The sequence below is a fragment of the Trichechus manatus genome, unplaced genomic scaffold (genome assembly GCF_000243295.1).
Source record: "Trichechus manatus latirostris isolate Lorelei unplaced genomic scaffold, TriManLat1.0 scaffold00087, whole genome shotgun sequence".
NCBI classification, from domain to species: Eukaryota; Metazoa; Chordata; class Mammalia; order Sirenia; family Trichechidae; genus Trichechus; species Trichechus manatus.
Window position 1 is genome coordinate 3,074,214 of NW_004444023.1, and position 21,227 is coordinate 3,095,440.

Consider the following 21,227-nt stretch of genomic DNA (forward strand, 5'->3'; position numbering starts at 1 on the left):
CTCATGGTGACCCCATGTGTGACAGAGTAGAACTGTGCTCTATAGGGTTTTCATTGTCTGATTTTCAGAAGTAGATCGCCAGGCCCTTCTTCCTAGTATGTCTTAGTCTGGAAGGGCCACTGAAACCTGGTCAGCATCACGGCCACATGCAAGCCTCCACTGAGAGATGGGTGGTGGCTGCACGTGAGGTGTACTGGCCGGGAATCGAACCCTGGTTTACCGCACGGAAGGTGAGAATTCTACCACTGAACCACCACTGCCCTTGTATTTCTTTCTTAGGTTGATGAAGTGAAAGTCAGAGACTCAATGGGCTGAAACAGGGATGAGGAGTGATGTCCCTAATCCCTTTTCCTGCTGTCTCTACCACCAATTCCCATGGGTTTCAAATGCCAGGTCTATTCTCCAAATGCCCCTCTGTTCTTCTGGCTAAGTGTCCTCCCCCTGACCCTTCAAGCTCCCCCCTCTCCTAAGGATGTTAAAATCCTTCTCTTATCCCTCCTCAAGCTCCTCTTCCCCCTCCCACCCTACTTTGAGTCCTGTCCCTTCTACTACTCTGACCATTAGCCCCACTTCCATCTGTCCATCAGCCCTGATTCCTCAAAACTCTCAGTGGCCCCATCCCCATCTATCGGGCCCCACTCTTTCCCAGGCCTTGGCCCCATTCTTGCTGACTAGCCCCACTCTCCCTCGTCCTTTCCCTGGCTCCGCCCCCTTGTCAGGCAACCAGAGCAGACCTCTCTCTACCCAGGTTCTCCACCCCTTCTACCAGTATCCTCCCCCTGACTCCATCTCTGTCCAGCGTGGCCCACCCCTTCCAGCTGGCTCCACCTCTCCCTACCCTTCCTATTTACGGCTGCCCCCCAACAACAACCATTTCCCTGGCCCCGCCCCCACCTAGCATATTTGTAGATGGCCCCGCCCACCCACCACCCCTTCCAAGGTCCCTCAACAAAGGCTGTGGCCCCGCCCCCACCCTTCCTATTTCCGGGTGGTCCCGCCCCCAACCAAGACTGTTGCCCCCGCCCCTTCTGGGTGACACCGCCCCTTCAGCCGGCCCGGCCTCAGGCCCTTTCCAGTCCAATAGTCTCCGGCACTCGTCTACGTTCTGCCTGGTCCCTCTCTCTCCTACGGACGCCGCCCCGCTCCTCCAAAGCTCCACAGTCCCCTTTCCATTGCCCGCGCTGACCCCTCTGCCGCCTCAGTTTCCCCCACGCTCGCTCGTCTGCAGCAACTCCGGCCCAGCGGCGCCATAGGCCTCGAGCGTTCGGCACGCGCGACACCCCAGCCCCCCAGCCCCGCTTGGGAGGCCCCACTTGCCTTTGTACTGGCCCCGCGCGCCTCTCTTCGGATCCGCTCCGCGCGCGACTGCAGACCCAAATTCGCGCCACGGAATTCGCGCGCAGAGCCGAATCGAGGGGCGGGGCCCGAGAGACGTCCGCTCCGCCTGAGGCCGCCGCTCTCGCGGAGGACGCTGGGAGTTGTAGTTCCCCAAATGGGAGGCGACCTAGAAAAGGGGGGAAGTGGGGGCGAACCCTCCCGCAGAGCACCCTGGGAAGCGGCCTGCGGCTGTGGCTGCGCGTCCGAGGAGTGACGGGCTGGGGAGAAAGCGATTCGAGGGGAAGACGCTGCGCGGGGCACGGCGGGAAGAGAGGCGGGAGACCGCGCGGGGCATCCCGGGAACGAGGGCCCGGCCGGGCCTCTGCGCGGGGCATTGTGGGAGGCGAACGCCGCTCTGGGGCGGGTAGGTGAGTGGGGAGGGGCGGAAAGGGTGCACATCTGGGGGAGGGGAGAGGCACAGCTGGGTGGGACGGCTGGGATGGGAGGGGCCTCTGCGGGAGGGGCTGGGAGGGGCTGGGGAGGCGGGAGCGGACTGGAAGAGGCTGAACGAAGTAGGGAGGAGGAGCGGCTGGACGTGGGGAAGCATCTGGGGTGAATAAGCCCGTTTGGATGGGGGGATATTTCCAGACGAGAACACACATCTGGGGAGGATGGCGGCCGTAGGGAGGAAGATGAAGTCCCAGCTGGAGTGGGGGGTGGGGTGGGGAGGAAGCCACAGATGAATACTGTGGGGAGAATTGGCCACAGTGGATGGGGCACACACCTGTAGGTGAAGGGTCCGTAACTGGCACATCTGGAGATGTGAACATCTCTGGGAAGCAGGGTCCACAGCTGGATGCAGGGGCATAGAGGGGTCACGTTTGGGAGAGGGGCGCCAGCTACATACTGCAGACAAACCTGCGGAGTAGAGAGCCACAAGTGCACGACGAACATCAAGGGGATCAGGGGTCCCTGACAGTGTGGGGAGCACATCTGGAGATGGGGCACTTTGAGAAGGGGCACAGCTGGATGTGGAGCTAGTGGGGTTACGGCCTAGTGGAGACACATCGAGGGGGACCCCAGCTGGAAGAGGACACGTGGGGATTACTACCACGTATAGGAAGCGCGTAGGACGCACATCTAGGGAGGAGGAGGCCTCAACTGGAAGTTTGGTACACGTCTGAACAGCTGTCCACGGCTAAGCTTAAGGATATTTTGGGAGAGGGTCCTCCAGCTGGACCTGGGGGTCACATCTAGGGAGGAGGGGACCACAGTTGGGATTGGGATCAGGATGACAGCCCCCAATCGTCCCAGGGGATGGGGGGCGGGGTCACGTATGGCCAAAGAAGGGGACAGAAACAGGCGCATCCAGCCCCTAACCCCACCTGGGTAGAGGCACTAGCACGGAAGAGGTAGGCCGAGACTGGAGAAAGTGGGATACCCTAAGGTGGGGTGGATCTGATATCTAGGTGTCCCTCCTCCCCAACTCAGGTGCCCCAGAATGGAGCGGCTGGATCCCCCACCAGGCACAGCGGTGGGGCAGGAGGAGCAGGAACTGCGCGAGCGGGCCTTCTTCTCGTGGGCCGAATTCAGCCGCTTCTTCGACGCATGGTGTCAGCAGCGGCTGGCGCTCTTCTTCGTCAAGAGCTCCATGCACCTGGCGCGCTGCCGCTGGGCCAGCGCGCCTCCGCTCTACACGCTCATCGATGTGCTCAAGTACAGCTATGTGCGGCTCGTGTGCAAGGACGTGCGCGCGCCCAGCCGGCCCGCCGTGGGGTGCGTGAGCCCGAGCCACCGCCCCGCTGGGGGAGGGAAACGGGTCCAGAGGTGGGCTGAGAGTCCCCACCCAGCCATGGGAGGGAGAGCAGCAGACCAAGACACTTGCAGAGAGGTGCAGAGAGACGAGGAAACTTTAATTCCAGGGAGACTAAGACACAAGACAAAAAAAAAAAAAAAAAAAATCAAACCCTTTGCTATGGAGTCAATTCCAACTCATTAGGACCGTATAGGATAGAGTAGAGCTGCCCCATGGGGTTTCCAAGGCTATAATATGCATGGAAGCAGACTGCCACATCTTTCTACTGAGGAGTGGCTCATAAATTCAAACCTGACCTTTTGGTTAGCAGCCGCGCTTAACCACTGCACCACTGCGTTGCTAGGAATCCTGAGACACAGGAAATTGAGGGCAAAAGCCAACACCCAAGTGAGAGACATAGTGGATCTACTCACAGGCTTTGATAGAGACCCATAGAGAGGTGGAGAAAGAGTAAGGTGGACAAGTACACCCCACAGACAGGAAAAAAGACACAAAATTCCAGAAACATGGAGACAGGAGCCAGAGACACGAGAACAAGCCAGAAAAGCTGGAGGAGAGCCAGGTTTTGCACATATAGAAAGAGAACAGAAGAGTGGGGATACTCAGCTGCCGAGAAAAGGTACAGGGACAGAGATAGAAAAAGATCCACCCATCCAGTAAATGCAGGGCCAGCCCTATGCTGGGTGCTGAGTGTATGGGGGGAGGGTGGAATAGAGTGGGGGAAAGAAGATACAATGTCCCTGCCTTTCTGGAACTTTCAGACTGGACAGGAAGACTGACATTAAAGGAACAAGCTCACAAATAGTTCCCTACAACTGCATAATGCTCCAAAAAACAAAGAGCAGGTGAGAAATCAAAGACAGCTGGGAAACGCGGCCAGGTGGGTGGCCAGAGATATTTTAATTGATGCTGGTTTTAAAACCCGTTAACCAGTTGCCATTGAGTAGACTCTGACTCATGTATGTCAGAGTAGAACTGTGCTCTACAGTGTTCTCAATGGCTGATATTTTTGGAAGTAGATTGCCAGGCCTTTCTTCCAAGGTGCCTCTAGATGGGCTTGAACTGCCAACCTTTTGGTTAGCAGCCAAGTGCTTTAACCATTTGCACCACCCAGGGACCCCTAGGTGACGCAGGAGGCTTGTGATCGGCTGCTGATCTAAAGGTTGGTGGTTCAAACCACCCAACCACTCCTCAGAAGAAAGGCCTGGTGATCTGTTTCCATAAAGATTACAGCCAAGAAAACTGTATGGAGCAGTTCTACTTTGTAACACATGAGGTTGCCACTAGTCAGAATCAACTTGCCGGCAACAGGATTTTAATTTTAAAACAGGAACTTTCCCCGGGAACATTTCTGGCTTCTCTTGAAAGTTAGGAAGGGGTAGAGCCCTCATTAGCATGTAGCAGGTAGCTGACCCCTTTAGGCAGAGCATTGGCGGTCAAGTTAGCCCCAGACCCCACCATTCTCTGTTGCCTCGTACTTGTCAGCGTCACATCCTTGTTTTGCCTGCCTGGCCCCTGTAGATGCATGAGTTTGAGACCCTCGATTGGGGAGCCATAAATGAGAGTGGAGTGTTTAAGAACATGGGCTCTGCCTTCAGGCTGCCTGAGATGGGCTTCACTGCTTCCCGGGTTGGTGTCTTTGGGCAACGGACTTCACATCTTCAAGCCTCAGTTTTTTCCTCTCTGAAATGGGGTGATTGCAGTGCCTGCCTGGTGGGAGGCTGTTGTGGGGTCACAGAGAGATCATGCACAGGAAGGCACTTACGCACGTGCCTGGAACATGAGGTGACTTGGTGGGTGGTAGCTGTTACAGAACTCAGGAGCACAGACTATGGAGCCAGCGGCCCAGGTGCAAGCCGCAGCTCCACTGCTTATGAGCTGGTGATGTTGAGCAAGTGACTTCGCCTCTCTGGGCCTCAGTTTGTTCATTTGGAAAACGGGGGAAATATAATAATGTTGCTCTTTGGACATGTTATCAGGAGGGACCACTGCCTGGAGAAGGCATCATGCTTGGGAAAGTAAAGGGTCAGCGAAAAAGAGGAAGACCCTCAAGGATATGGACTGACATAGTGGCTGCAACAGTAGGCTCAAGCGTATTGTGAGGATGGCGCAGGACTGGGCAGTGTTTCGTTCTGTTGTACGTAGGGTAGCTATGAGTTGGAACCGACTGGAGGGCACCTAACAACAACACTGATATGGCCTCATTAACATGACAAAGAAAACCATATTATAACCATAGGTATGTTGTTGTGTGCCATGGAGTCAATTCTGACTGATAAAGACCCTATAGGGCAGAGTAGAACCGCTCCATAGTGTTTTCTAGGCTGTAAGGAACACTGGTAGTGCAGTGGTTAAGTGCTCAGCTGCTAAGCAGAAGGTCAGCGCTTCAAACCCACCAGCCACTCTGCAGGAGAAAGCTGTGGCAGTCCTTGGAAACCCTGTGGGACGATTCTACCCTGTTCTATAGGGTCTCTATGCGTCATAGTTGACTTGACAGCAACTGGTTTGGTTTGTTCGTTTTCTCAATCTTTACCGGAGCAAATTGACAGGTCTTTTCTCCAGCAGAGCAGCTGGTGGGTTCGAACAGCCAACCTTTTGGTTTGTAGCCGAGCAATTAACTATTGCACCACCAGGGCTCCTTACCACGGGTATGTTGTTGTGGCTAGGTGCTGTCAAGTCAGTTCTGACTCATAGCGACCCCACATACAGCAGAATGAAACACTGCCCTGTCCTGTGCCATCCTCACAATTGTTATGCTTTCTCCCATTGTTGCGGCCACTGTGTCAATCCATCTCGTTGAGAGTCTTCCTCTTTTTCTCTGTCTCTCCACTTTACCAAATGTGATGTCCTTCTCCAGGGATTGGTACCTCCTAATAACATGTCCAAAGTATATGAGACTAAGTCTCACCATCCTTGCTTCCAAGGAGCATTCTAGCTGTACTTCTTCCAGGATTTTGTTTGTTCTTCTGGCAGTCCATGGTATATTCAATATTCTTCGCCAACACCATAATTCAAAGACATCAATTCTTCTTCGGTCTTCCTTATTCATTGTCCAGCTTTCGCATGCATATGAGGTAATTGAAAATACCATGGCTTGGGTCAGGTCCTCAAAGTGACATCTTTCTTTTGAACTCTTTAAAGAAGGCTTTTGCGGCAGATTTGCCCAACGCAATACGCCATTTGATTTCTTGACTGCTGCTTCCATGGGCGTTGACTGTGGATCCAAGTGAAATGAAATCCTTGACAAATTCAGTATTTTCTCCATCAGTCATGATGTTGCTTATTGGTCCAGCTGTGAGGATTTTATTTTTCTTTTGGTTGAGCTGCAATCCATACTGAAGGCTGTGGTCTTTGGTCTTCGTCAGTAAGTGCTTCAAGTCCTCTTCACTTTTAGCAAGCAAGGTCATGTCATCTGCATAAGACAGGTTGTTAATGAGTCTTCCTCCAATCCTGATGCCCCTTTCTTCTTCATATAGTCTAGCTTCTCAGATTATTTGCTCAGCATACAGATTGAATTAGTGTGGTGAAAGACCACAAGTATAGGGGTTAGGATTTACAACACATATTTTTTGGGGACAGAATTCAGTCCATAACAGCAGGTGATGGAGAGAGTGAGTTTGGGCCTGTTGAGTGGGTGGACAGCAAGGTTGTCCCTGGATGGGGACTGAGGGATGGAGGTGGTTGATGTGCCAATGTGGGCACGATAATGCTGGGGCCCATCATTTCTGAGCTTCCTTTCCCCTCTGCTGCTCAAGGGAGACCTCCGCAGCATCACAGCCCAGGGACAACCCATGGGCTGAGATCCCAGACTGGAGAAGGTCATGTGCAAGGAAAGGTGTGTATGTCACAGGAAGGGCGTCAAGGCTCGAGATTAGCAGCAGGACTTCGAACCGGTTCGAAACAGTTCAGTCATGGCTGACAGAAACAAGGGCAACATGAGCGTTGCATAGCAACCAAATCTCTCCCCCATCACATTTTGACCCAGGTAGGAAACAGGCAGCGGTGACCTGCTCACAGGTGGCCGCTGACCAGGCAGCTTTGAATGAGTGTCACTCTACACAATCCTGCAAATAATCCAATCTCCTGTGGCAGGCTCCTGAAGCTTTCACTTGATGTAGTGTGAAACTTTAAGCTGAGGCACAGAGAGGTTAAAGAACTCTCCCGAGATAACACAGCTGCTAAGAGGAGAAAGCAGGATTTGGATCCACACAGCACATGCTTTTAACCACCACCCTGTGTCTTCCCTCTCTTTCTGCCTCCCCTTCTTTCTTTCCTTCCCTCCACCCCACATTTTTTATTTAAATCATGATTATCAATATGAGAGTTGAATGTGCAGGCATCCTGAAGAGTTTTCTGTCCTAGATACCAGCCTGTTTGCCCATTTATCCAAGAGATTGTTTTTGATTACCTACTATGTGCAGAGGAGCCCTGGTGGCACAGTGATTAAGATCTCAGCTGCTAACCGAAAGGTCAGCGGTTCAAACCCACCACACATTCTGTAACAGAAAAGATGTGGCAGACTGCTTCCTTAAAGATTTACAGCCTAGGAACCCCTGTGGAGCAGTTCTCCTCTGGCCTATAGAGTCACTATGAGTCAGAATCGTCTCAACAGCAATAGTTTACTACGTGCAGGGTGTTGGGTTTCAGATGCTGGGGTTTCAGTGGGGAGCTTCCATTCTAGGGGGCCAGATGAGCATCAGTCAAGACATAACTCCAATGTATGACAGAATGAGCCCTAGCCAGGGGATGGTCAGGGAAGGCTTCCTGGAGGAGGTGACACTGGTGCTGAGGCCTGAAGGATGAGTAGGAGTTAACTGTGAAACAAAGAGAAGAATATTTCATGAAGAAGGAAAGAACTTGTAGTAGGTTGGTGGCAGTGGAAATGGCAAAAACTGGGTGGTTTAGAGAGGCTTAGAAGGCAAAAAGGTCTCTGGGTAGCACAAATGGTTTGCACTTAACTACTAACCTAAAAAGGATCCCTGGTGGCACAGTGATTAAAGCACTCGGCTGCCAACCAGATGCTTGATGGTTCCAACCCACCAGCCGCTCCATGGGAGAAAGATGTGGCAGTCTGCTTTCTATAAAGATTACAGCCTTGGAAACCCTGTGGGGCAGCTCTACTCTGTCCTATGAGTCAGAATTGACAACACCACCACCACTAACCTAAAGGTTGGTGGTTCAAACCTACCCAGTGGCGCCTCGGGAGACAGGCCTGGTGATCTGATCTTGTAAAGATCGTAGGCAAGAAAACCCTATGGGGCAGTTCTGCTCTGTACCACATGGGGTCACCACGTGTCAGAATCCATTCAACGGCAATAAGGGTTTTTTGTTTGTTTAGAAGGCAAAATAGACAGGACTTGGTGGCAGATGGTTTTGATGGAATTGGAGCGGAGAGGTGTATCCCTGAGACGGTGTGCCTGGGAGTCTGGGTTACATGGTACAATTCAGTCATTCCCTCACCAAATTTTTATTGGGCACCTACTAGGTGCCAGGTGCTGTTGTGGATGCTGGGGATACCACAAGGAACAAAACAGACAAAAATCCCTGCTCTCATGAAGTTTTCATTTAGGGGTAAGTGGCATTATTCCCAGAGATTTTTGTTGTTGGATGCCATCAAGTCTATTTCAACTCATAGTGACCCCATGAGACATAGTAGAACTGCCCCATAGGGTTTCCTATCCTATAGGGTCACTATGAGTTGGAATCGACTCAAAGGCAATAGATTTTTTTTTTTTTTTTTTGGTTTTTGGAATATTTATGGGAGCAGATTGCCAGGTCTTTTCTCCCATGGAGCAGCTGTCTGGGTTCAAACCACCAACTTTTCAGTTAGCAGCCGAATGCTTAACTGTTTCACCACCAGGGTTCCTTGGACAGTTTATATTACAGGAGTTGGCAAACTACAAGACTTGTCAACCCGTGGCCTGTTTTTGTAAATAAAGTTTTATTGGCATACAGCCACACCCATTCATTTACTGCATTGCATTCACAATATAGTAATAGAATATATTTACTATCTGGCCTTTCACAGAAAAATTATGCCAACCCCTGTTCTATAAGCATAAAATTTGCCCCCTGTCCCCAAATTCCGATGTTACCCCGCAACGGAAAAATACTAAACCCCTTTGTCAATTTGTATATTATTATCAAGGAAGTTCTGTTGTGCGTAGGGTCTCTAAGTGTCGGAACCGACTTGATGGCGCCTAACAATGGCAACAACATCAAGGAAGTACATCTGATTTTTCTCCCCTTTTCTATTTTTTACAATACTGATTTTAACTTCTTAAATTGATTTCATGTAATGAACTGTGCAGGTCTCTGGGTGGTGCAAACAGTTTGCACTGGACTGCTAACCGAAAGGTTGATGGTTTGAACTCACTCAGCAGCCCTGTGGAAGAAAGGCCTAGTGATCTGCTTCCATAAAGTTCAAACCCATTGTAATTGAGTCAACTCTGACTCCTAGAAACCCTATACATATATATATGTTGTTGTTAGGTGCCATTGAGTTGGTTCCAACTCATAGCAACCCTGTGTACAACAGAATGAGACACTGCTTGGTCCTGTGCTATCCTCATAATTGCTGTTATGCTTAAGCCCATTGTTGCAGCTACTGTGTCAGTCCATCTCGTTGAGGATCTTCCTCTTCTTCACTGACCCTCTACTTTACCAAGCATGATGTCCTTTTCCAGGGACTGGTCCCTCCTGATAACATGTCTAAAGTACGTGAGACATAGTCTTGCCATCCTTGCTTCTAAGGAGCACTCTGGCTGTACTTCTTCGAAGACAGATTTGTTTGTTCTTTTGGCAGTCCATTCAATATTCTTCTCCAACACCGCAATTCAAAAGCATCAACTCTTCTTCATTCTTCCTTATTTATCGTCCAGCCTTCATATGCATATGAGGCAATTGAAAACACCATGGCTTGTTCTAATTTTCTTCAGCTTCAACTTGAACTTGCATATGAGCAATTGATGGTCTGTTTCTCAGTCAGTCCCTGGCCTTGTTCTGACTGATGCTATTGAGCTTTTCCATCGTCTCTTCCCACAGATGTAGTCGAATTGATTCCTGTGTATCCTATCTGGTGAGGTCCATGTGTATAGTCGCCGTTTATGTTGTTGAAAAAAGGTATTTGCAATGAAGAAATCACTGGTCTTGCAAAATTCTATCATGCGATCTCTGGCATCGTTTCTATCATGAAGGCCATATTTTCCAACTACTGATCCTTCTTTGTTTCCGACTTTCGCATTCCCATCACCAGTAATTATCAATGCATCCTGATTTCATGTTTGATCAATTTCACACTGCAGAAGTTGGTAAAAAATCTTCAATTTCTTCATCTTTGGCCTTAGTGGTTGGTGCATAAATTTGAATAATAGTCATATTAATTGATCTTCCTTGTAGGTGTATGGATATTAGCCTATCACTGGCAGCATTGTCCTTCAAGATAGATCTTGAAATGTTCTTTTGACAATGATACAGTATGATGCTTATGTTAGTTTTCTATAGCTACTGTAACAAATTACCACAAATGTAGTGGCTTAAAACACACTTTTATTATCTTACAGTTCTGGAGGTCAGAAGTTTGAAATGGGTCTTGCTAGGCTAAGATCCAGGTTTCAGCAGGGCTGTGTTCAGAAGAAGGCTCTAGGGGAGAATCTGTTGGTTGCCTTGTCATGCTTCTAGAGGCTGCTCGCATTCCTTGGGTTGTGGCCCCTTCCTCCGACTTCAAAGCCAGCAGCATAGTATCTTCCAGTCTTTCTAATTCTGACCCTCCTGCCTCCCTCTTCCACTTATAAGGACCCTTGTGATGACATTGGGCCCACCTAGATAATCCAGGCTATTCTTCTCATCTCAAAATCCTTAATTTAATAGAGTTCCCTAGGCTGTAATTTTTACAGGAGCAGATCCCCAGGTTTTTGTCCCGCAGAGCAGCTGGTAGGTTCAAACCACCAACTTTTCATTTAGTAGCTGAGGACTTTAACCATTGTGCCACCAGGGCTTCTTTGAATATCTTTCAAAACACCCAAACCAAACCCGTTGCCATCGAGTCAATTTCAACTCATAACAACACTATGTGACAGAGTAGAACTGCCTGATAGGGTTTTCAAGGCTGTAATCTTTCAGAAGCAGACTGCCACATCTTTCTCCTGTGGCGCAGCTGGTGGGTTTGAACCACTGACCATTTGGTTAGCAGCTAAGCTCTGAACCACTGCACCACCAGGGCTCCTTTTGGGTATCTTTGGGGGGGCCATTGTTCTGCCTACCACAATGCTATTTACACAAAGATTTTCTAAGTAAACTTTTTTAGTGTGATATATGTACAGAAAAGTCCACACGTGTACACGTGCAACTTGATAAATTTTCACAAAATAAAATACGTATGTAACCAGCACCTAGAACAAGAAACGGAGCACCCCCAGCCCCAAGAAGCCCCCCTTGTGCCCTCTCCTAGGGTTAACTACTCAAGGGTAGCAACTCTGCAGTCTTTTAACAGCATAGGTTAGTTTTGTCTGTTTTTGTTTGAACTTCACATAAAGGGGAATCACACAGTGTGTTCTCGTTTATGTCTGGCTTCTTTCACACCATGTTTGTGAGATTTGTCCACCTTGTTAGGGATAGTAATGGTTTGCTCATTCTCACTGTTGATTGGTGTTTTAGGAATATGTCACAATTTCTTTTCCTACTCTATTGTTGGATATTTGAGTTGTTTCAAGTATTTGGCTAATATGAATAGTGCTGCTATGAACATTCTAGTATATGTCTTTAGGTGTCCATATGTATGCATTTATCTTGAGTGGAATTGCTGGATCACAGCAGAGGCATATGATCAGCCTTAGTATCTACTAAAACTGCCACACAGTTTTCCAAAGTGATTGTACCATTTTATACTCCCATCAACAATGTGTGAGAGTTCCAGTTGCTCCAGTTTCATCAACACTTGATATTATCAGTCCATTCTGGTGGGTGTGTGGTGGTATTTCCTTAGGGTTCTGATTTGTATTTCTGTGATGACTAATGAGTTTGAGCACCTTTTCATGTATACAAAGTTTTCAAACATAGAAGCATACCCTACATTTTTTATGGCTGCATAAAAACATATGTGAGGATGATAAATACCCAGTTTTGTGGCTACCTCTGGGGAAGAAAGGAGGGGAGTTTGTTGGGGCAGGGTTCACAAGAGGACCTCAACTTGTTCTGTTGTTGTTGCTAAACCAGAGGTGGATGCAGAAGTATCTGAAATATTTTATTTCCTAAAAATTTTTGAGGTAAATATAATAAAAAGTCCATTCAATTTTGATAAAGCTGTGAGTAGAGGAAACGGAATTATAGCAAACACAGCATTTACAACACTGTACTTAAATGCTTTACATATGTCAACTCTTTTAATCCTAAAAATGATCCTATTGGAAAGGTATTATTATTATTACCCCCTTTTAACATATGATGTGCCATATGATTTGTGCCCTAGGTGGCACAAATGGCTTGCGATCGTCTGCTAACTTAAAGGTTAGCGGTTCAAACCCACTCAGTAGCACCATGAAAGAAAGGTCTGGTGAACGTTTTCATAAAAATAACAGCCAAGAAAACCTTATGGAGCACTTCTTCTTTGTAAACACATGGGGTTGCCATGAGTCAGAACGGACTCCAGGGCAACGGGTTTGGTTTTTAGTGTTAACATATGAGGAAACTGAGCAACAGGGACTTTAAGTAACTTGCCCAAGGTCACACAGCCAGCATATTCCTGAGAGCCTATCTACTCTTTCTCTATGCTGGAAACAAATTCTTAATTTAAACAAAAAGAGAGAGAGAAAAGGAAGAAGAGGGCAGACAGCTAGGTGATATGATGGCGGCGGTGGTCATTCCTCCTGCAGGCCCCCCCAGCCAGGCTGTCCGGCCTTCATCATCGTCAAGCTGAGCCCGCTGCGGGACCGCCTCGTGGTGACCGAGTGCCAGCTGACCCACTCGCACCCCGCCTGCCCGCTCGAGTTCGCCTACTACTTCCGCCCGGGCCACCTGCTAGCCAACGCCTGCCTACCGGTGCGCACCACCAACAAGATCTCCAAGCAGTTCGTGGCCCTGGCCGACGTGCGCCGTCTGCTCTCCTACTGCAAAGGCCGCGACCACGGCGTCCTAGACGCTCTCCACGTGCTTGAGGGGCTCTTCCGCACGGACCCCGAGGCCAAGGTGGGGTCTCGGGAGAGGCAGGACAGGGGCGGGGGAGACATACTCGGAAGACTTGCGGGTCATTCATTCATTCATTCATCCTTCCACTCATCCGTCTGCTGCTTTCATTCATTTCTTCATCCAATCATCCATTAAGTACTTATTGAGTGCCTACTGGGTGCCAGACACTGGGGATGCAGCATCAACAAGACATACATGGACCTTGCCCTCAGAGAGTTCATCTTCTAGCACAGCGTTGCCCCGTAGAGCTTTCTGCCCTAATGGAAATCTATGATTCTGAGCTGTCCGATGTGGTAGCCACCAGCTACGTGTGGCTATTAAGCACTTGAAATGTGGCATGTGTGCCACTGAAAAACCGAATTTTTTATTTAGTTAATTCTGGTTTCGTTTTTAATGAATTCAAGTCTATTTAATTTTTTATTGTGGTGAAAATATGCGCAACAAAACATTTGCCAATTTGCCGATTTATTTTTAATTAATTAAAATGTAAATAGGCACATATGGCTAGTGGCTACTGCACAGTTCCAGTGGGAGAAACCAGCAATAGACTGCCACATCCAAATGTGATGTAATGTCAGTAGGGTTGGGTGACACATCCAAATGTGATATAATGTCAGTAGGATTGACTGACACATCCAAATGTGATATAATGTTAGTAGGGTTGACTGACATATCCAAATGTGATATAATGTCAGTAGGGTTGGGTGCGAGGAGCCCTGGCGGCACGATGGTTAAGCACTAGGCTGCTAACCAAAAGGGTGGCGGTTCTAACCTACCCAGCAGCTCCCCAGGAGAAAGACCTAGTGATCTGCTCCTGTAAAGATTTTTGTTGTTAGGTGCCGTCGACTCATAGCAACCCTGTGTACAACAGAACAAAACACAGCTCGATCTTGCACCAGACTCACAACCGTTGCTATGTTTGAGCCCATGTTGCAGCCACTGTGTCAGTCCATCTCCTTGAGGGTCTTCCTCTTTTTCACTGACCCTCTACTTTTCCAAGGATGATGTTCCTCTCTAGAGACTGGTCCCTTCTGATAACATGTCCAAAGTAGGTGAGATGAAGTCTCGCCATCCTTGCTTCTAAGGAGCATCTAGCTGTACTTCTTCCAAGACAGGTTTGTTCGTTCTTCCTGGCAGTCCGTGGTATAATCAATGTTCTTTGCCGACACCATAATTCAAAGGTGTCAATTCTTCTTCTGTCTTCCTTATTCATTGTCCGGCTTTCACATACATCCATAAAGATTACAGCCTAGGAAACCCTATGGGGCAGTTCTGCTTTGTCACATGGGGTTGTCATGAGTGCAAATCGACTCAATGGCACCCAGCAACAACAACAACAAGAGTTGGGGGCTAGGAAGAAGAGGATCTGAAGTGATGGAAGGTGCTATTTTTTAAAAATCTTTTTTTTTTTAAATTGAAGTATAAACCAAAAAAACTAAACCTGTTGCCGTTGAGTCGATTCTGACTCATAGCAACCCTATAGGACAGAGTAGAACTGCCCCATAGAGTTCCCAAAGAGCGCCTGGTGGATTCGAACTGCCGACCTTTTGGTTAGCAGCCGTAGCACTTAACCAGTATGCCACCAGGGTTTCCAACTGAAGTATACATACAGAAAATATACAGATGATAAGTGAACAACTTGATGAAGGCTGGCAAAGTGAAAACATCCATACCCACGACTCAGATCAAGGATTAGAAGAGAGGGTGCTGTGTTGCATATAATGTGATGGAGTCACGAGTTTTATAAAGGAGAATATCATGAGGGCTTGGAGAGTGACTTCTGTAACCCACTGCCATTGAGTGGATTCTGACTCATAATGACCCTGTAGGACAGAGTAGAACTGCCCCGTAGGGTTTCCAAGGCTGTCATCTTTACAGAAGCAGACCGCCACATCTTTCTCCTGTGGAGCAGTTGATGGGTTCCAACTGCCGACCTTTCTGGTAGCAGCTGAGCACTTAACCACTGTGCCACCAGGGCTCCTTGTGACTGTTATAGAGGGGGCTATTTTAATTTCATTAAGTCATTGGGTGGTACAAATAGTTAAGCGCTTGCCTACTAGCTGAAAGGTTAGCGGTTCGAACCCTTCCAAGGTGCCTCAGAAGAAAGACCTGGCAATCTGCTTCCGAAAGGTCACAGTCACTGAAAACTCTATGGAGCACAGTTCTACTCTGCACACATGGGGTCACCATGAGTTGGAGTCGACTCAACAGCAACTAACAACAACAATTTTAATTTAAGTGATCAGGAAAGGTCTCTCTAAGAACATGTTGGAGCCAAAGAGAACCGAATGGAGGAATTGTGTCATCTGGGGGGAGAGAGGTCCAGGCAAAGGGAACAGCCAGTGTAAAGGCCCTGAGGCTGCAGCCAGCTTGGTGTGTTGGAGGAATAGTGAGAATGCTGCTCCCCCAGGAGGAATCTTCCTGTCGTTTTGCTCCAATTTCAGGTCTGGGGTAAAAGGGAGAAGAACTGCTTTCTCCTTCTGGCTGTGCCTTTGTCTCCTACGTGGAAGAGGCCCCAACTCAGGGTGGAGCCGAGATGTGAAGGCTGGAGCGCTCTCCCTTTCTCATGCCCAGTAAACCATCCCTGATTCAAGCCACAAACCCAAGCCCAGCCCTCTCTGAAAGAAACTTCCCTTCCTGCCCCGTTTTCCTTTCTCCACACATAATATTGATGATAATTTTAGCTAACATTTATCAAGCACTTACTATGTGGCAGGCTACCCTAAGTGCTTTACATATTTTCATTCGTGTAAATCTCACCAGAGTATTAATGGGGAGTCCACCATTCTCATGCCCATTTTACAAAGGAGGAAACTGAAGCACAGAGAGGTCAAGTAACTCGCCTGAGGTCACACAGCTATTTAATGATAGAGCTGGGCTTCAAACCCCACATAGTCTGGATCCAGGGCCATGCTCATCACCACTCAGCTATTCCCCAGTTTGGAGATGAGGTTTGTGCCCCTCCCCACCAATTCTGGCTTCTTGAGGGTTGAGGGCTGAGCCCAGGTCAGTTTGCTGCTTTGTAAAATGGGCGCACAACACACACACACACACACACACACACACACACACCTCACCCCACACAGTAGTATAACATACACACTTGTCTTCCCTGAGCTGTTAATTGTTATACATTGTCTGCTGTTAAGTGAATAGCCTTAGCTGCTCTGCGCTTGGAAACATCCTACATAGAGTTGCCCCAGTGAGAAGCAGCTCATGCATAAATTAAGCCTTCCATGTAAAGGGACTATCCTTTTAACTTCCACTTTGGAGGCTGTTTTGGAATCTAGGTGAAACCAAGCTTGGCTCCAAGGACTGGGTTTTGGCTTACATTAATACTTTTTAAAGAAATGACGATGCAGTTCTGGAAAACCAAGAGAAAGAGACCAGAGAAAGAGTTATTTTAAAAATATATATATTAAATATTTATTTTTTTGAATACGGAATACATTCACGGGGTTCTAAATTCAAAAGGTACAAGGGTATATGGTGAAAAGCCACCTTGTCACCTCCTGTCCCCCAGGTCCCCTCCTCAGAGACAGCTAGTGTTATCAGTTACTTATACAGTAAAACCTGCGAAAGCCGGAACCTGTGTTGGAGAAACCTGTCAGAGAAGGAAAACTCAATTATTTTCCACTAATAGAGAGTGATAGAAAAGTGGTAAGACGGCACCCTGTCAAAGGCAGAAAACTTGAAAGACCTGGAAAAACAAAGCAGTCCTGTCGAGTTCCGGCTCTCACAGGTTTCACTGTATATCTTTCCAGAGGTAATCTGTGACCCAGCATTGTCCAATAGAACTTTCTGCAGTAATGGAAATGTTCTTTATCTGCGCTGTCCAATATGGTAGTGTCATGTGGCTATTGAGCGCTTAAAATGTGTCTAGTGTGACTGAGGAACTGAACTTTCTATTTTATTCGAGTGGTACAAATGGTTAACGCACTCAGCTGCTAAACGAAAGGCTGGAGGTTTGAGTCCACCCAGTGGCATCTCAGAAGAAAGGCCTGGTGATCTACTTCTAAAAAATCAGCCATTGAAAATCCTATGGAGCACAGTTCTATTCTGACACATGTGGGGTCAGCGTGAGTCAGAACTGACTTGATGGCCACGTTTTTTTTAAAAAATAGTAACAGCTAGAAACTTGATTTTATTTGTATTGATAGGTACCGAAAAGCTTTATATACACTCTGGCTGTGCCATTTACTGGTTGTGGGACATCCAACAAGTTACAAGGAAGTTATTTAACTTCTCTGAGCCTTAGTTTCTTCATCTGTGAAATGGGGATAATAACAGATACTACTTCATAGGGTTGTTAGAGATGCTGTGTGAGGATTAAATATGTGTGTGTGTGTGTGTGTGTGTGTGTGTGTGTGTGTGAAGACTTGGAACAGTAGTGTCTGGCAAGTAGGAAGCCCCACATGTGTTAATTATTTAGCTGTTAGATCCCTGAGTGGCGCAAATGGTTTGTTCTCGACTACTAACCTAAAGGTTGGTGGTTCGAACCCACCCAGCAGTGCCACAGAAGAAAGGCCTGGCAACCTGCTTCTGTAAAGGTTACAGCCAAGAAAACCCTATGGAGCGCAGTTCTACTCTGATGCACATGGGTCACCATGAGTCAGAATCAACTCGATGGCAATGGGTTTGAGGTTTTGTTTTTGAAAGCAAAAATGAAGTTTTATTCGGCATACATTCAGAAGGCAAAAGTGGGAAAAGGGACACGCATGCTGCCATAGCCATGTCTGCCCAAGTCCAAGGAGATATCACAGAACAGACAAATGTGGGAAAACAGACAAGCATGCTGCCACAGCCATGTCTGCCTGAGTCCAAAGAATATTACAGAATAGGCAAGAATGGGAAAACGGACAAGCATGCTGTGAGGTTTTGTTTTGTTTTTAGCTATTATTTTTATTCCGTCAATTTATTCTTCAGGACAATCTGTGGAGAATAGTGTCATTCTGATCACTTGGAAAAGGAAGGATGTGTGTTCACACACAGGAAGAGTTGTGGATGGAAAGTGTTAAGTGGCTTGGTTTCTGATGTTGACATTTGTGGGATCTGCTGTCTATGGTAGATGCATCCCAATGGCACTGATATGTGTCTCTTAGGCGACACCCTCACTCATTCAGGTCCTCCAAATCTGCTCCTCCTTGGGCTTCTCAGGAGCCCTCGTGGTGCAGTGGTTAAGTGCTTGGCTGCTAACCAAAAGGTTGGCAGTTCAGACCCACCAGCTGCTCCACCAGAGAAAGACCTGGCCATCTGCTTCTGTAAAGATTAAAGCCTAGGAAACACTATGGGGCAGTTCCACTCTGTCACATGGGGTCGCTATAAGTAGGAATTGACTCCATGGCACCTAACAACAACAGCAGTACCGGTTTTACAGGGCCATTTTGAGGATTGAAAGAGTTAATGCCTTGGAATTGTGCCGGGCACAGAGTAACTGATTTGTGGGCATTGTTTATTAGTTCCCTCAGCACTTTACACACCCCCGAAGCCATCTTGTTTTTATTTGTTCGTCTTTGGTTTTCGGTTGTCTCATTCATCCTCTTTAGTGCCTGGACGAGCACTTGGCACATTGTGTGCACTCAGCAAATATTTGTTAAATGAATTTATTCATTTATGTGTCTGCCACCTTCATCAAATGTCACCCGCTACTCTGTAATGCCAAATCAATTCCGACTCATAGCAACCCAATAGGATGGAGTAGAACTGCCCCATAGGGTTTCTGTAATCTTTACAGAAGCAGACTGCCACATCTTTCTCCTGAGGAGCGGCTGGTGGGTTTGAACCACCGACATTTCAGTTAGCAGCTTAGCACTTCACCACTGTGCCACCAGGGCTCCTTCAAATGTCACCATGCCCCTTAAATGACACCCACACATCTCTTCTCACCCTCTGCTTTGTATTTTTCAACCATTTCTAATGGCCTGAACTTGGATCCCATAGTGTTTTCTAGGCTGTAATCTTTACAGGAGCAGATGGCCAGGTCTTTCTCCTGTGGAGCCATTGGGTGGGTTCGAACCGCTGACCTTTGGTTAGCAGCTGAGTGCTTAACCATTGCGCCACTAGGGCTCCTATTTAGTTTCGTAGTTGAGCACAAACTGTTCACACCACCCAGGGACCTTGTGTCGTGACAAAAAGGGCTAGAGGGAGATGAGGTTTGTTCGCTTAGATGGGATGGCCACAAAGGACTTTTATGAGGAGGTGACCTTTGAGCAAAGATGATAATTATAGTAATAATGAATACTTTAAGAGCTCTTAGTATTTGTTGAATGAATGATAAGAGTAATATTACTTGTGCCAGGCAATGTTCTACATGCTTTCATTCATTTTACCCTTTCCAGGCAGAGAGGTACTCTTATCAGCATCATTTCACAAACAAGATTGAGGTTAAGGAAGTTGCTGGAAGCCACACAGCCAGGAAGTGGGGCCTCTGGGGACTCAGCAGTCTGGCTCCAGAGACTCCACTTTTAACCACTGCCTCTCAGAAGGAGCCCTGGTGGTGCAACGGTTAAGTGCTCAGCTGGTAATCGAAAGGTTGGCAGTTCGAACTCACCCAGCGGCTCCATAGGAAAAATACCTGGTGATCTGCTTCCGTAAAGATTATAGCCAAGAAAACCCTGTGGGGTAGTTCTACTCTGTCACATGGGGTCGCTATGAATCAGAATTGACTCAAAAGCAACCAACAACAGCTGCCTCTTAGCGCATACTACTACGACCAGCTGCTACCGAGTCAACTCTGACTGATGGTGACCCCGTGTGTGTCAGAGTAGAACTGTGCTCCATAGGGTTTTCAATGGCTAGTTTTTCAGAAGGAGATTGCCAGGCCTTTCTTCTGAGATACCTCTGGGTGAACTTGAACCTCTAACCTTTCAGTTAGCAGCCGAGCATGTTAACCATTTGCACCACTCAGGGACTCCCCTCGGTGTGAATATTCAGTTTAAGGGTCGTCCTGTTAAGGAGGTTAGGGAGGAAACTGAGGCACAGAATGATCAAGTCAGTGGCATGATAACACTGTGAGGAAGTGGTGGGGCCGGGATTCAAACCTGGGCTACGGGACTCCACAGTCTATGCTCTTTACCACCAGAGCAGTGGTTCTAAAACTTGAGCATGTGTTGGAATCACCTGGAAGGCATGTGGAACCCCAGGCTGCTGACTCGGTAGGCCTGGATGGGCCCAAGAACATACATTTCTGTTCAAGTTCCAGCAGGCAATGCTGAGACTGCACTTTGAAAACCACTGCCCTAGACTGCCTCTTCGTGCGTGAAGGATGAACACCCAGTTCCTAGCAGGGGAAACTGAGGCTCAGAGGGATAAGTCATATGTGCAAAAATCACACAGCTATTAGATGGTGAGAGTTGTTGGGTGCCATTGAGTCAACTTCAAGTCATAGCAACCCCATGTGACAGAGAACTGCCCCATAGGGTTTCCTTGGCTGTAATCTTTAAGTAAGGAGCCTTGGTGGCACAACAGTGGTTAAGCGCAATGGTGGTTAAGTGTTCTGCTGGAGCGGCAGAAAGACATGACAATCTGTTCCTGTAAAGATTAACCCGTTGCCGTCGAGTGGATTTCAACTCATAGCGACGCTATAGGACAAAGCGGAACTGCCCCATAGGGCTTCCAAGGCTGTAATCTCTACAGAAGCAGACTGCCACATCTCTCTCCCACGAAGCAGATGAACCCCCGACCTTCTGGTTGGCCGCTGAGGCTTAACCACTGTACCAAGGGCTCCTTCCCCCCAGAAAACCCTACGGGGCAGTTCTCCTCTGTCACACGGGATCACTATGAGTTGGATCCCACAGCACCGAACAACAATCTTTGGGAGCAGATCCTCAGGTCTTTTCTCCACAGAGCGGCTGGTAGGTTCCAACCAGAGGCGTGGGGGGGGGGGTCGGGGGGCAGAGAGGGGTCACTTGCC

The 21,227-nt window shown here is 48.0% G+C and overlaps 1 protein-coding gene across 1 annotated transcript in view; it reads left to right on the plus strand.

Moving 5' to 3' along the window:
- The first annotated feature begins 1,724 nt into the window (after positions 1-1,724).
- The window catches only part of ZSWIM9 (zinc finger SWIM-type containing 9), a 22,217-nt gene continuing 2,714 nt past the window's right edge, over positions 1,725-21,227 (plus strand). The window contains exons 1-3 of the mRNA XM_004381809.3: positions 1,725-1,741; positions 2,809-3,093; positions 13,003-13,315. Of these exons, the coding sequence (XP_004381866.2) occupies positions 2,819-3,093; positions 13,003-13,315 (588 nt within the window). The 5' untranslated portion in view covers positions 1,725-1,741; positions 2,809-2,818. The remainder of the gene's footprint in view (positions 1,742-2,808; positions 3,094-13,002; positions 13,316-21,227) is intronic.